Consider the following 16176-nt stretch of genomic DNA (forward strand, 5'->3'; position numbering starts at 1 on the left):
TCTTGGAACATAGGAACAGAAGAAGGCCATTCAGCTCCTTGTGCCTGTTGCACCATTCAAGTAGATCATGACTGATCTGCATTTTAACTCCATCTACCCACCTTGTTTCTGTAGCCCTTAATACTCTTGCACAACAAGATCTATCAATGGCATTTTGGGAATTTCGAATAACCTAGCCTCAACAACTTTTTTTTTTGGTGGTGGAGGAGCGAGGGGTCAAGAGTTCCGGGTTTCTAGTGCCCTTTGTGCAAAGATGTGCTTCCTAACATCATCCCTAAACAGCCTAGCTCTAATTGTAAAGTTATGCCCTACATGGGAGGAAATAGTTACTTTCTCTACTCTATCAGTACCTTTAATCGTCTTAACTACCTCAATTAGATCAACCCTTAATCTTCTATACTCAAGGCAATACAAGTCTAGTCTATATAACCTGGCCATATAATTTAACCCTTTTAGCCACGGTATCATTCTGAAGATTCTGCACTGCACCCCCTCCAAGGTCAATATACCTGAGGTGTGGTGCCCAGACCTGAGTGCAGCACTCTAAATTGGGTCTAGCTAGAGTTTTATGTAAATGAAACACTCCATTAACCTTTTTAATAAAGTTTTGTACCAGCCCACTAGCCTTCAGTGATTTCTGTACTTGGACTCCTAAACCTTTCTGCACCTCCACAGTTCCTAACTTCTCACCATTTAAAAATACTCTGGTCTATCTTTCTTGGGTCCAAAGTATGACCTGACACCACTTCATATTGAACTCCACCTGCTGCAGTTTTGCACATTCACTTAATCTATCAATATCCCTTTGCAACTTGCTGCTCCCATCTGTGCTATTTACTGTGTTAACTAACTTGGTGTCATCACCAAACCTAGGTAGTGGCTCGCTATTCATTCAGCTAAGTCATTTATATATATATAGTGAAAATCTGAGGCCCCAGTACAGATCATTGACAATACTATTAGTCACATCTACTCTTCTATTGTTGGCATGAGCCTCCATCAACTTTGTGTTATCTGTTTAATCTATTTCATCATTCTTTAGAGCCTATTATATAAATAGAGAGGAGCAACTTCTTTTGACAATTATTAGATAAATTCAATGTGTTAAGCTCTGGATTTCAAAGTGACTCATTGCATTGTCAGACTTGAGCATGTTTGCTCTGAGTTTCCTGGTTAGCTTAAAGGAAAGGTGCTGAATGCGTGAAGTGCTATCTAAATTCATTTTTATGTTTTGCAGCACACACCACACAGTTCACTCAACCAGGATGGCATTATCTGAAGACTGTTGGTCAGTTGCAGAAGGGTGGCAGTTATGTGGCCCTTACTGATGGGAAGGGAAACATCACCATTATCATAGAGACTATGGTATCTACATTTCATCATGTTACATACAGTACTGTTTTCTGGTCCCAGTCTGTGTATTCTTGTATGACCCGTTACATATTCATTGCTCTGGCATCATAATCTGACATTTCCTTTCACACCACATGTTTTTTTCTCTATTACTGCCCACACAGAATTGATAGAGCTATTCTGTTGATGTACTGAGGCATTTTGAAATTCAGTAGCAGTTAACAGCTGCTGGTCAAAAAATTGATGATTCTATGAAGCTGCTCATTAACTGTGCATGTGTCTGTCCAATGATACAAACCCTATATGCGAGATCTACAAGAGTGGAGTGAACAAGTATTAAGATTTTCTCTTTGGATTGTGTTTGTTTTTAACTTTCTTTTAGAATACATAAGCGGCACAGTGGCGCAGTGGTTAGCACCGCAGCCTCACAGCTCCAGGGACCCGAGTTCGATTCCGGGTACTGCCTGTGTGGAGTTTGCCAGTTCTCCCTGTGTTTGCGTGGGTTTCCTCCGGGTGCTCCGGTTTCCTCCCACAAGCCAAAAGACTTGCAGGTTGATAGGTAAATTGGCCATTATAAATTGTCACTAGTGTAGGTAGGTGGTAGGGAAATATAGGGACAGGTGGGGATGTTTGGTAGGAATATGGGGTTAGTGTAGGATTAGTATAAATGGGTGGTTGATGTTCGGCACAGACTCGGTGGGCCGAAGGGCCTGTTTCAGTGCTGTATCTCTAATCTAATCTAAAGGATGTGCCTACTTCATAACGATACTTTTTACTTATGCATATTAATAAATTATTTGTGTAAACTTTTGTCCTTAAACCTTTTCTCTTCCCATGATATCAAATCGCTGAATATTTCAAGAGAAGCTGTAATTTTTGTCTAGAGTATCTTCAAAATTACATTTTTCACTTTGCTTTGTTTCCCACTGAAATTTGAAATTTAAAATGTAATGTGGTGATACCACTTCTCATTCTATGCTCTAGCAGGAGGGGCAATGTTAATGTCTGAGGGGTAACAGGGAGTCAACCTGAAGATATAAAGATATCTATGTGAATGCTTAAAATATTTTATAAAGTTTAGGTGGTGTCAAGACATGAGGACCTGCCACTGGAACCAGAAATTTACAACTGTAGTAACCATAAGCATCATCGGGATGCTACCTTAAAATCAGTTTATATTTTCTACAGATTGATATTAGTTAGAATCTGACTATCTGTTTCATTTAGTAAGTTTGATCTCATTTTAAAATGTCTATTGAGGTAATTTGATTTTCTTTTGGAATAATGAGTGGAGTGCATACTCCTTGGAAAATGTGTTTAAATGGGGTAGAGGAGCAGAGGGATCTGGGGGTACAAATACACAAATCATTAGAGGTAGTGACACAGGTTAATAAAACAAACATAACACTCTGGTAATTTCTAGAGGGATAGAACTGAAAAGCAGAGAAGTATTATTAAACTTGTACAGAACATGTATGGTTCTTAGTTAGACCATACTTGCAGTTCTGGTCTCCCTATTACAAAAAGGATATAGAGGCCCTGAAGAAGGCACAAAAAAGATTGACTAGGATGATACCAGGACTGAAAAGCTATGCCTATCAGGAAAGATTGAACAAACTGGGGCTCTTCTCTGTAGAAAAGAGGAGACTGCGGGGTGACCTGATCGAGATCTTTAAGATTGTGAAAAGGTTTGATTGGGTGGACGTAGAGATGATGCTTCCACTTGCAGGGAAGACCAGAAATAGGGGCCATAAATATAAGATAGTCACTAATAAATGGAATTCAGGAGAAATTTGATTACCCAAACAGTGGTTAGAATGTGGAACTCACTATCACAAGGAGTAGTTGAGGCGACTAGCACAGATACTTTTAAGGGGGAGCTAGATAAACATTTGAGGGAGAAAGGAATAGAAGGATACATTGATGAGATTAGATGAAGAAGGGTGGGAGGAAGGTCATGTGCGGCATAAACTCTGGCATGGACCTCTGGCCTGTTTCTGTGCTGTTAATACTGGGTAATTAAGTGACTTACTTCAGGGCGGCACAGTGGTTAGCACCGCAGCCTCACAGCTCCAGCGACCTGGGTTCAATTCTGGGTACTGCCTGTGTGGAGTTTGCAAGTTCTCCCTGTGTCTGCGTGGGTTTCCTCCGGGTGCTCCGGTTTCCTCCCACATGCCAAAGACTTGCAGGTTGATAGGTTAATTGGCCATTATAAATTGCCCCTAGTATAGGTAGGTGGTAGGGAAATATAGGGACAGGTGGGGATGTGGTAGGAATATGTAATTAGTGTAGGATTAGTATAAATGGGTGGTTGATGGTCGGCACAGACTCGGTGGGCCGAAGGGCCTGTTTCAGTGCTGTATCTCTAAACTAAACTAAACTATAATAGCGATCACTTCAAAAATCTGCATTTAGACTGCTTGATTTCAATAAAGTTTTAGACATTTTTTGCCATTGCATTGCATATTGTCTTATTTATGTAATTGGTACATTTTAACATTGAGCAACATTTTATAGCTACTTTTTCTAAACTTAGACCCATGATCATTCAATATGTATCCGGCCTCCCCTACCACCTTTCGCTGTCTTTCGGCAGAATGTGACTTTTAAGTTGCAAGGATCATTTGTAAGTACTGACAGTTAATCAGTGCATGTTGTTTTGTGTATGTGGGGGAGAGGGAGGAAATTATTTTGTAATTACATTTTGTCATTACCAGTGTAATAATAATCATGTGAGATGTAGAAAATCTTCATTAGTAAGAAAGTTACACAGTAATGAGAGTTTGAGTGAATTGCAATATTCTGAATCAATATACTCATGCCCAAAGTCTATTGAGACTCCTCCCTAAGTGCTTATGTATCTCAATGTTAAGTATTGCTGTTTGCACCCTGCTGTCACAGCCAGTCACGAAATGTTACTGAAAAGTGGCTCTAATCCAGCTTCCTCTGTTATTTGAAATTGGTTTCTTAGTTTGAGCATGTGCCAGTTTCTCACTGTAAGGTAAATGCAATTGAGCTGCTTCCTAGTAATGTTCCTCAATTCTGTTGCCAATAAAAAAGGAACATGTAGGAAAGTGCATTTGTTTTCTTATAAAAGTATTTTAGTTTAAGTGATTCAAAATTGTGGTTTTCTAACAGTTCTTAAATTGGAACATCTTGGGATGATTTGGTTATGTTGCCACATTCAAGGCATATGGATTAAGGATATAGGATGTGCCTATGTTTAAGCATTCTATTATTACAGAATCTAAGGTGCTCCCTTGCATTCATGATGACTTCAATTCAGGATTATGGCCTGATTTTAGGGTACAGGAGTACCTGCCAAAATTCAGAGACCCTTCCCTTAAATGGGGAGTGTACTTTTGGGATAATATATTGGGGATAAGGCATAATCAATGACCTAAGCTTTAGATTTGCAATGGAACACCAGTTTTCAGGTAGTTTTGTTAGGATTGCGGTTAAAGATTTATGAGAGATCCGACACCCATAGGTTTAAATATGTCTTTTTTTCCCTATGGTGTTTTTGTGTGAGGTTACTTAATCTGCATTTATATTTAAACAATGTAACTGTTCCTTCAGAAACGCATTGAAACTTTAAAAGTATGGCATTCAAAATTTGACTTTGTCAAGAATTCATCAAAGTTTTTTACCCAGCTGTCTGAAATCAAGGTAATTCATGTGTTTGCTGTTCTTGTACAGTTAATAATAGACTTTTAAATCCTGATCTTGCAGCATGATATTTTACACTAGAAAGATTAGGAGCACACAACATAAGAACTACAAGGTGAATTTGACCCAGTTCATCATTCTTTATAGCCCTCCTTACAATTTTGAATCTGTCAGTGTTTCTGAAGAATTAACGACTCAAGTTATCAAATTACTACTGATGCCCGTTTTCTCTTTATCCCGTCTAATAGCTGACTAATAACCTGACCACCTCCTCCCAGATCTTTTTCAGTTCTATTTTTCTACCCTTTTGGAGTTGAGCAAAGAATATCTTGAATTGATTTCTTACTGTTGTTATTTTTGTTTCAGGTTTATTTGAAATGAATGTCACCTCTGTATGGTAACCTAGTTGTTGTGATTCTGGACCAGCAACTTATGAGTTCATATCTCACCATGACAAATCGTGGAATTGAATTCTATAAAATATGATACATTGTGGGCTGGCATCAAAAAATGACTATGAAGTGAACCTGCCGCGCCTACCTAGTCTGGCCTGCTTGTGATTCTAGTGCTATACAAAGTGATTGGTTTCTAATGTCCTCAAGGAAACTAGGGATGGGCAATAAATGCTGCCTTGCTAATGTTGCCCACATCCCTGAAAAATGTTTTAAAACTAATCAAATTTGCTGTTGTGTTCAGCACAATTTTGTTTATGTAAGGTGTTATTTAGATTGTTTACGGCCCTTGACGTCCTTTGTCATTTTTGACGACCTAGATCTAGGAAGAATATCAGGCAAGTTACACAAAGGGATAGCTATTAACTTAACTTTTATAGAAATGTACAGCATAGAAGTTGACCATTCAGCCCATTCTGCTTGTGCTAGCTCTTTGAAAGAGCTGTCCAATTAGATTAACTCACAGCTCTTTCCCCATGGTGCTTCAGTTTTTTTCCTGTTCAGGTATATATCCAATTACCATTTGAAAGTTACAGTTGAATCTGCTTTAACACTCTTTTTCAGGCAGTGCATTCCAGATCATCATAACTCAAATGTGTAAACAAAAAAATTTTTTAAATTGTCCTCACCTCCCTTGGGTTCTGTTTGTCCATTATCTTAAATCTGTGGCCTTTGATTACTAATCCACTCACCAGTGGAAACAAATTCTCCTTATTTACTCTTATCAAAACCCTTCATAATTTGGAGCACCTCTATTAATTACCTGCTTAACCCTACCTGCTCTATGGAGAAAAATGCCAACTTCTCTGCTCTCTCTGCATAACTGAAGTCCCTCATCCTGGATTCATAAATCATTAAATCCACAGGATACACAGGTTGTGGGAATGCCAGTTAGATCCAGTCAAAATGTCTGTCCAGTTGGTGTTTCACTCATACCACATCAGCTTGAAAATTTTCATTATGGCATTGTATTGCAATGATTTCTTTCATTTGAGTCCCGTGTCTGGCGTATGCTAGTAGCCCATATCCAAAAGGGCTACTTTCAGAGGGCTTAATTTGCAGCTTGACTGACCAATCCCTGGGCCAGAAAACTGAGGGAAGATTAGAGGTGAAATCTTTGGCTTCATTTCTAGTTGGGTCACAGCTGAGTCTACAGAAATCTAATGTATAATACAAATACAGTGAGAGAGAGCTCTCATGGTTAGCACCAAGTCATTTCAGAGATTTCCTTATTGGTAAAATTAATATAGCCCACTAACAGAGGGACATTATGAAATGGATCAAAATTCATTGTAAGCTTTACTCTGTCCTTTCATATGTTGCAAAAAAAAAAACAGTTTGCTGGTTTACATAGGATTTTATTTCGCTGGAGTATGCAGCAGTGCACCTTCCAGAGCCTGGGAGAAGCACACACAGGGACATGTATGAAGTTTAAATCTCTGAATCCTGCTTTTTGAAGACTTATTGCAAATTGGGAAATTCTTGATTTACAACTGATTATTCTACTTCCACAGCTAGTGAATGGATCATTTTCACTGCAATTGGAGCTGGATGAAATATGCACTATAACTACCATCAGTACAGGAAAGCGAGGCAGCTTTCCTGAGCCACCAGCCTCCAAGTCATTTCCCAAAGAGTATAAGGATGATTTTAATGTCGGTAAGTGAGCATTTGATAAGATTTTAAGCCACAATCATTTGTTGTATGTGTCCAACTTAGGCATGGTAAGATAAATACAAGTACCTCAGTATTACAGTATTTTGCACTCTGCACACTTTAGGAGTAAAGCATAGTTTGGTAGTTTCCAAGGAAACCTGATACCAAATACACACATGAAAGTGTAATTCTTCATGCACTTCACATAAAGCTGCAGCACTTATATAGTTGTGAGCATTTTCCCCCCAAGTTTAATGTTTGTCGTCTTGAGGCTCTCTCTCGTTGCCAAAGTTTGGAACAAAGTCTGCAAAATTCAGAGAAGCCAGTGCTACGGAAGCCAGAGGAGCTGAAAATGGCAGACCCACTGCTTCTGGTGCAGTCCTCACAGTGCACCATGCTTCAGGGCACTAGTATGGATGCCAGAAGCAGGGCGAGTGGGTAGATTGTGACATCAAACAGCCTCTTTGGCTGATTTGATGCCCATTCTGCCAATTCGGACACGCAGGTCCAATTAACGCATCTTATAATCACTCCCATCAACTCCCAGCTGCAGAGAATGTGGATGCGCTGGTTATGATTTTCCAAACTTCCCTAGATTCTGGAACAGTCCCAGCAGATTGGAAGTTGGTAAATGTAACACCACTATTCAACAAAGGAGGGAGAGAGAAAATGGGGAACTGCAGGCCAGTTAGCCTGACATCAGTCATCAGGAAAATGCTGGAATCTATTATGAAGGAAGTCTTAACAATACACTTAGAAAATCATAGTATTATCAGACAAAGTCAACATGATTTTACAAAAGGGGAATTGCGTTTGACAAATGTATTCGTGTTTTTTGAGGATGTAACTAGTAGGGTAGATAAAGATGTGCCAGTTGATGTTGTATGCTTGGATTTCCAAAAGGCATTTGATAAGGTGCTACACAAAAGGCTAATGTACAAGATAAGGACACATGGAGTTATATATTAGTATGAATTGAGGATTTGTTAACGGACAGGAAGCAGAGAGTAGGGTAGTTGGCAGGCTGTAACCAGTGGAGTGCTGCGAGGATCAGTGCTCGGGCCTCAGCGATTACAATCCATATTAATTACTCTTGGTCGCTGTCTAAGTTATGTATCTAATTTTGCTGACGATACAAAGTTAGGTGGAAATGTAAGCTGTGAGGAGGACACAAAAAGGTACTGCAAAGAGATATAGACAGGTTAAGTGAATGGGCAACAAGGTGGCAGATGGATTATAATGTGGGGAAGTGAGAGGTTATTCACTTTGGTACGAAGAACAGAAAAGCAGAATATTTTTTAAAAGGTGTGAAACTTCTAAATTTTCAGAGAGATTTGGATGTACTTATACAAGAACACAGAAAGTCAGCATGTAGATCCAGCAAGCAATTAGGATGGCAAGCAGTATGTTGGTCTTTATTACAAGGGGATTGGAGTACAAGAATAAGCAAGTCTTGTGAGATCACACCTGAAGAACTGTGTGCAGTTTTGGTCTCCATATTTAATTTTGGTGAGTAACTGCTGTTAGGAAATAGCTCTAAATAGCTGGCTTAGTAACTAAGGTAAGAAAGGTCTGCAGTTTGTTTTCATATATAGTAAGTAGTGTTTTTTAGGGAGTTATGTAGTAACAAGGATCAGGGAAGAAGGGCCTTAGAGAAATTGATATTATTTTATATTAAGCATCTTCCAAAAGGTTTAATTTAAAGAGTTAAGTCATGGCAGGAGAGCTCCAAGCCGTGGAATGCTCCTCATGCTCTATGTGGGAAGCCGGGAACAATTCCAGTGTGCGGGACTAGTATGTGTGTAGGAAGTGTCTCCAACTGCAGCTCCTGGAAGCCCGGGTTTCAGAGCTGGAGCGGCGGTTGGGGACACTGTGGAGCATTCGCGAGGCGGAGAGTATCGTGGATGGCACATACAGAGAGGTGGTCACACCGCAGGCTCAGACTCTACAGGCAGGAAGGGAATGGGTGACCACCAAGCAGAGCAAGAGGACTAGGCAGGCAGTGCAGGAATCTCCTGTGGCTCTTCCCCTGCAAAACAGATATACTGCTTTGGATACTGTTGGGAGGAATGGCCATCAGGGGAAAGCAGCAACAACCCAATTCGTTGCACTGCGGTTGGCTCTCCTGCACAGGGGAGGAGTAAAAATGCAATAGTTATAGGGGATCCAATTGTAAGGGGAATAGATAGGTATTTCTGTGGCCGCAAACAAGACTCCAGGATGGTATGTTGCCTCCCTGGTGCTAGGGTCAAGGATGTCTCAGAGCAGTTTATCGCCATTCAGATAATAATCTGCCTTCCTGTTTTTGCTACCAAAGTGGATAACCTCACATTTATCCACATTATACTGCATCTGCCATGCATTTGCCCACTCACTCAACTTGCCCAAATCACCCTGAAGCCTCTCTGTATCTTCCTCACAACTCACCCTCCCACCCAGTTTTGTGTCATCTGCAAATTTGGAGGTGTTACTTTTAGTTCCCTCATCTAAATCATTAATATATATTGGGAATAGCTGGGGTCCTAGCACCGATCCCTGCGGTACCCCACTGGTCACTGCCTGCCATTCGGAAAAAGACCCATTTATTCCTACTCTTTGTTTCCTGTCTGCCAACCAATTTTCTATCCATCGCAATACACTACCCCCAATCCCATGCGCTTTAATTTTACATGCTAATCTCTTATATCGGACTTTGTCGAAAGCCTTCTGTAAGTCCAAATAAACCACATCCTCTGGCTCCCCCCATCAACTCTACTAGTTACATCCTCGAAGAATTCTAGTAGATTTGTCAAGCGTGATTTCCCTTTCGCAAATCCATGCTGACTCTACCACTGTTCTCCAAGTGCTTTGCTATAAAATCTTTGATAATGGACTCTAGAATTTTCCCCACTACTGATGTCAGACTGACTGGTCTATAATTCCTTGTTTTCTCTCTACTTCTCTCTTTAAACAGTGGGGTTACATTACCTACCCTCCAATCTAAAGGAACTGTTCCAGAGTCTATAGAATCTTGGAAGATGACCACTATTTCTCAAGTACTCTGGGATGTAGATTATCAGGCCCTGGGGATTTATTGGCCTCCAATCCCATCAATTTCCCCAACACCATTTCTCTACTAATACTAATTTTCTTCAGTTCTTCCCTCTCACTAAACTCTGTGTTCCCCAACATTTCTGATATGATATTTGTGTCCTCCTTTGTGAAGACAGAACCAAAGTATGCATTTAGTAAGTCAGCCAGCCATTTCTTTGTTCCCCATAATAAATTCCCCTGTTCCTGACTGTAAGGGACCTACATTTGTCTTCACCAATCTTTTACTCTTCACATACCTATAGAAACTTTTACAGTCAGTTTTTAGGTTCCCCGCAAGCTTACTCTCGTACTCTATTTTCCCCTTCTTAATCAATCCCTTGGTCCTCCTTTGCTGAGTTCTAAACTACTCCCAATCCTCAGGTCTGTTGTTTTTTCTGGCAAATTTGTATGCCTCTTCCTTGGATCTAATGCTATCTCTAATTTCCCTTGTAAGCCATGGTTTGACTACCTTTTCTGTTTTGCTTTTGCGCCAGACAGGAATAAACTATTTTTGCAATTCATCCATGCGTTCTTTGAATGTTTGCCATTGCCTATCTACCGTCATCCCTTTAAGTAACATTTCCCAATCCATCATAGCCAACTCGCGCCTCATACCTTTGTAGTTTCCTTTATTAAGATTCAGGACCCTCGTCTCAGAATCAATTACGTCACTCTCCATCTTGATGAAGAATTCTATCATATTATGGTCGCTCTTCCCCAAGGGGTCTCGCACAACAACATTGTCAATTATTCCTCTCTCATTACACAATACCCAGTCTAGGATGGCCTGTTCTCTAGTTGGTTCCTCAACGTATTGGTCCAGAAAACCATCCCGTATACACTCCATGAATTCCTCCTCTACGGTATTGTGACTAATTTGATTTCCCAATCTATATGCAGCTAAAGTCACCCATAATTACAGATGCTCCTTTATTGGGTGGATCAGCAGACTGACCATGACGCTATGGTACAGGAAGCCATTCGAGTGGGGTAAGCAAAAAGGAATGTAATGATTGGGGATAGTATAGTGAGGGGGATCGACACTGTTCTGTGCAGCCGAGAGCGTGAGCCCAGAAGGCTGTGTTGCTTACCCAGTGCCAGGATTTGGGATATCTGCTCAGGGCTGGACAGGAACTTGGAGGGGGAGGATCCAGTTGTCATGGTCCATGTAGGTACCAGTGGCATTGGTAGGACTAGGAAAGAGGTTCTACTTCGACAGTATGAGGAGTTAGGTACCAAATTGAAGAGCAGAACCTCAAGGGTAATAATCTCTGGATTATTACCTGAGCCACGTGCCAATTGGCAGAGGTTTAGTGAAATGAATACACGGCTCAAAGAATGGTGTGGGCGAAGTGGGTTTCAGTTCGTGGGGCACTGGCACCAGTACTGGGGGAAATGGGGGCTGTACCGTTGGGATGGTCTGCACCTGAACCGTGCTGGGACCAGTGTTCCAGAAAACTGTATAACTAGGGAAGTAGAGAGGGCTTTAAACTAAACAGGAGGGGTGGTGGTGAGGGATCAAGCCTGGGTAGATGTAGCAAACCAAGGGATGGAGTCAAGGCAGGAGAGCAAAATAGTAATATGGGAAATGAAGGTCAGAGAATGGCAGGAAGGGACAGGGAGAAAAGACCTAATAACACACCAGTCAAGACGAGATGTTACAAAGATAACGAATAGACAAAACTAAAGGCTCTGTATCTGAATGCACGTAGCATTCATAACAAAGCAGATGAACTGATAGCACACATTGGAGTAAATAAATATGAATGATAGCCATTATGGAGATGTGGCTGCAGAATGACAAGGATTGGGTCCTGAATATTGAGGGTTATATGACATTCAAGAAGAATATGAAGTTAGGTAAAGGTGGAGGGGTAGCACTGTTGATCAAGGATGGCATTGGTGCAATAGTTAGAGATGTCCTTGGTTCAGGAGATCAGGGTGTAGAATCTGTTTGGGTGGAGATGAGGAACAGTAGGGGAAAGAAATCACTAGCTGGAGTGGTCTATAGGCCCCCTAACAGTAACCATAATGTAGGACGAAGTATACAAGAAGAAATATTGGGAGCTTGCGATAAAGGGACGGCAGTAATCATGGGTGATTTTAATCTACATATAAACTGGAAAAATCAGATTGGCAATACTAGCTTGGATGAGGAATTCATAAAATGCTTTTGAGAGTGTTTCTTAGAGCAGCGTGTTCTGGAACCAACTGGAGAGCAGGTTATATGAGACTTGGTATTGTGTAATGTGGCAGGATTAATTAATGACCTTAGAGTAAAAGCATCTCTCGGTAGCAGCAGCCACAATGTGATTGAATTTCACACTTCCAGGACTAGTATTTTAAACTTAAATAAGGGCAACTATGTGGGCATGAAAGCTGAGCTAGCTGAAGTGAACTGGATTACTAGGCTAGCAGATAGATCAGTAGAGAAGCAGTGGCAGATGTTCAAAGGGATATTTCAGAATACTCAGCATAAGTATATTCCTACTATAAAGAAAAATTCTAAGGAGAGGACGCACCATCCTAATGACTAGTAGAATGGATAAGGGAGAACCAGTGGATATGGTGTATCTGGATTTTCAGAAGACTTTTGATAAGGTCCCACAAAAGAGGTTAGTGTGCAAAATTAAAGCACATGAGATTGGGGGTAATATACTGGCATGGATTGAGAATTGGTTGACAGACAGGAAACAGAGAGTGGGAATAAATGGGTCTTTTTCCGGGTGGTAGGCAGTGACTAGTGGGGTACCGCAGGGATCAGTGCTTGGGCCCCAGCTATTCACAATATAAATGACTTGGGTGAAGGTACTAAATATAACATTTCTAAGTTTGCAGATGACACAAAGCTGGGGGTGAATGTGTGCTGTGAGGAGGGTGCAAAAAGGCTCCAATGTGATTTGGACAAGTTGGGTGAGTGGGCAAATGCATGGCAGATGCAGTATAACATGGATAAATGTGAGGTTTATCCACTTTGATTGTAAAAACAGAAAGGCAGGTTATTATCTGAATGGTGATAGGTTGGGAAAGGGGAAGGTGCAATGAGATAAAAGCAAAGTACTGCAGATGCTGGAAATCTGAAACAGAAACAAGAAATGCTGGAAATACTCAGCAGGTCTGGCAACATCGGTGGAGAGAGAAGCAGAGTTAACATTTCAGGTCAGTGACCCTTCATCAGGTATAAGGAGACCTGGGTGTCCTTGTACACCAGTTGCTGAAAGCAAGCATTCAGGTGCAGCAAGCAATTAGGAAGGCAAATGGTATGTTGGCCTTCATTGCAAGACGATTTGTGTACAGGAACAAGGATGTCTTACTGCGGTTATACAGGGCTTTGGTGAGACCACATCTGGAGTATTGTGTGCAGTTTTGGTCTCCTTATCTTAGGAAGGATGTTCTTGCCTTGGAGAGCGTGCAAAAAAGATTTACTAGGCTGATTCCTGGGATGGCAGGATTGACGTATGAGGAGAGATTGGGTCGACTAGGCCTATATTCACTAGAGTTTAGAAGAATGAGAGGGGCTCTCATCAAAATCTATAAATTGTGACAGGACTAGACAGGCTAGATGCAGAACCCTGAGAGAGAATTTCTCCTCATCTCTGTCAAAAAATGGTGACCCCAAATTTTAAAACAGTGCCCCCTAGTTCTGGATTCCCCCACAAGAGGAAACATCCTTTCCACATCCACCTTGTCAAGACCTTTCAGGATCTTTCAGGAGAGTGAAGTCTCCCCTCACTCTTCTAAACTCCAGTGAAAACAAGCCAGTCTGTCCAACCTTTCCTCATAAGACAGCCTACTCATTCCAGTTATCAATCTAGTAAACCACCTCTAAACTGCCTCCAATTCATTCACATCCTTTAAATAAGGAGACCAAAACTGCACACGATATTTGAGATGTGGGCCGGAATTTTATGTTGGGCGGACGGGAGCCGGACTCCAATGTAAATGTCGGTGCCGCTGCTGCCCCGCCTGGGGATCCGTCCCGTATTTCACGGATCCCCAGGCTTTAATTGGCCCGAGGCGGCACTTCCACCCACTTAAGGGAGGAGGTCCTGCCTCAATGAGCTGCCGGCCAATCAGCGGGCTGGCAGTTCTTTGCTCCCAGTGCCGCTGCTGAGACTGTGGCCACTGCTGAGACTGCAGCCCAGCCGACCAAGGAGGACGCAATGGAACCAAAGGTAAGTTCGGGCAGCCTCACCAGGGGAATCGGTCGTGCCCTGGTGAGGCTAGGCTGGTCGTTTGGGAGGAGGAGGCGTCCTGGTTGAGGTGGGAGGTGGGGGAGGCCCTCAATCGGGCACCCCCCCTGGGGTGCAGAAAGGCCGGCAGCTGTAGCTGGGCGGCCTTTCACGTCCCCGGCACACCCGCTTGCCACAGGTAAAATACCGTGGAGGCGGGCGAGGGCCCTTAAGTGGGTGGCTTCTGCCTGTGCTGCATGGAAGCTGAGACAGCAGCCATAATAGACTGCATCATGGCTGAATTTGCACGAGCTCATGCAATTGGCCACCACTTGCATGCTTGAAAGGATGAGATCCAAGCTCTGTGAAGCCCTGTGACAAGTTGGAGTCTGACTGTTCCATGCTCCTTCACAGTAACAACAGGCTCCAGGCATGCCTGCTAATGCACCAAGCATCTCTGTGTGCATGCTCATGTAAGGCACCCATCCAAGTCCTCAGCTGAGTCTCCTGAAGCAGAACTCATCTCTGATCTAGCCCTCCTTTCCCCCAGGCCTGGCTGCAGCCTATTGGTATCCGGTGACTCACCAGTGCAGACCCTGATTCGATACAACCCTCTAAAGTACATGATGTGCCAGTATCTGAGATGGTAGCTGCAACTGTAAGTCAGGTGACAGTACTCCTTCCTCAGAGGTCTCATGCATCTCTTTCTCTTCCACATGAGGCTGCGTTATTTGGTCAGTCGGCAGTTCTTGGGTATCTGTAAACATAAGTACAGACACAGAGGGTTGGGTTGAAGGAACTGGGACGCGTATGGGATGGAAAGAGGTCAATGGTCATATCATCTGAAGATTGCACCATGTCAGAAAAGGATGAGGGTGAGGTGTATTTTGAGAAGGGGCATAAGTCAGGAACATACAGTCATCCTGAATGTTCTTGGTGACACTGAATGCAGCACTCTCTGTTGCAGCCATCCCAATGATGCGGAGTATCCTCTTCTCCAGAGGGCTCAGGTGATGCAGGCAGGCACTTGTGCTTACACATGTCGAGAGAGCTGTTCCTCTGCCTGTATACCCTGTTAGGAATGTCACATCCTTCTAGCTTAATCTCCGTGTCCATCCCTTCTGCCCTCTCGAAGGGCATGTAGCTCAGGAGGAAGGTGCTGGTGCTTTTAGTGGTGACTGTTGCTCCTTTCTTGTCCCTCATCAAAAGTGCAGGGGAGAGCTGCAGAAGCTGCTCACATGCAGTGGTGAAGGCTGGCAGCAGGGAAGTGCAGCTGAAGGTGAGTGAAGTGTTAGACAGGTGAAGTGCCTTCCAAGAAGTTGGCGATTACCTACCAAGCAGTGAAAGCACTCTGCGAGAAGAAGTGCTATGGACAGCAGCCTGCCACCTGGCCATGGCTGGAGCACTTCACTTTCACTCATCAAAGCCTTCCCAGCTTGTCAGTTTCACTGAAGAGGCTCTACCCATTGTCCACACGCCTCGGTGACTCTAGCAAGTTGATGACAGGTTGGGAAATAGGTGCCCTGGCTCTTAAATCCAGAATTGAAGGTTAAAACAATACTACTTGCCCAATTTGAATATTTTAATTACTTACCTGACAGCTGCTCCTGGAAGAGGGCAGGATGATGTCTGGATCCCAACCCGGCATCACTTTTAGATGATTTAACTCCTCGCATACCCAAACCCGTCTCTTGCCTGGGAAAATTCCACGCATTGTGTGCCTCCTCCTTTGCGTCTGTTATACAAATGCCTCCGGCATCACATCGAAAAATCTGGAAGCCCTCTGTCTTCCCTCTTGCTCC

General features: G+C 42.6%; 1 protein-coding gene across 5 annotated transcripts in view; it reads left to right on the forward strand.

The window, feature by feature from the left end:
• The window catches only part of galcb (galactosylceramidase b), a 70201-nt gene that overhangs the window by 41868 nt on the left and 12157 nt on the right, over positions 1 to 16176 (forward strand). For 3 of the 5 annotated variants that reach the window (XM_068038723.1, XM_068038725.1, XM_068038722.1), the window contains 5 exons: positions 1238 to 1365; positions 3890 to 3979; positions 4933 to 5022; positions 6989 to 7133; positions 11103 to 11192. In XM_068038723.1, coding sequence (XP_067894824.1) covers positions 1238 to 1365; positions 3890 to 3979; positions 4933 to 5022; positions 6989 to 7133; positions 11103 to 11192 — 543 coding nt within the window. The remainder of the gene's footprint in view (positions 1 to 1237; positions 1366 to 3889; positions 3980 to 4932; positions 5023 to 6988; positions 7134 to 11102; positions 11193 to 16176) is intronic. The other 2 variants (XM_068038727.1, XM_068038726.1) reach the window with 1 other exon arrangement.

The sequence above is a fragment of the Heterodontus francisci genome, chromosome 9 (assembly GCF_036365525.1).
Source record: "Heterodontus francisci isolate sHetFra1 chromosome 9, sHetFra1.hap1, whole genome shotgun sequence".
NCBI classification, from domain to species: domain Eukaryota; kingdom Metazoa; phylum Chordata; class Chondrichthyes; order Heterodontiformes; family Heterodontidae; genus Heterodontus; species Heterodontus francisci.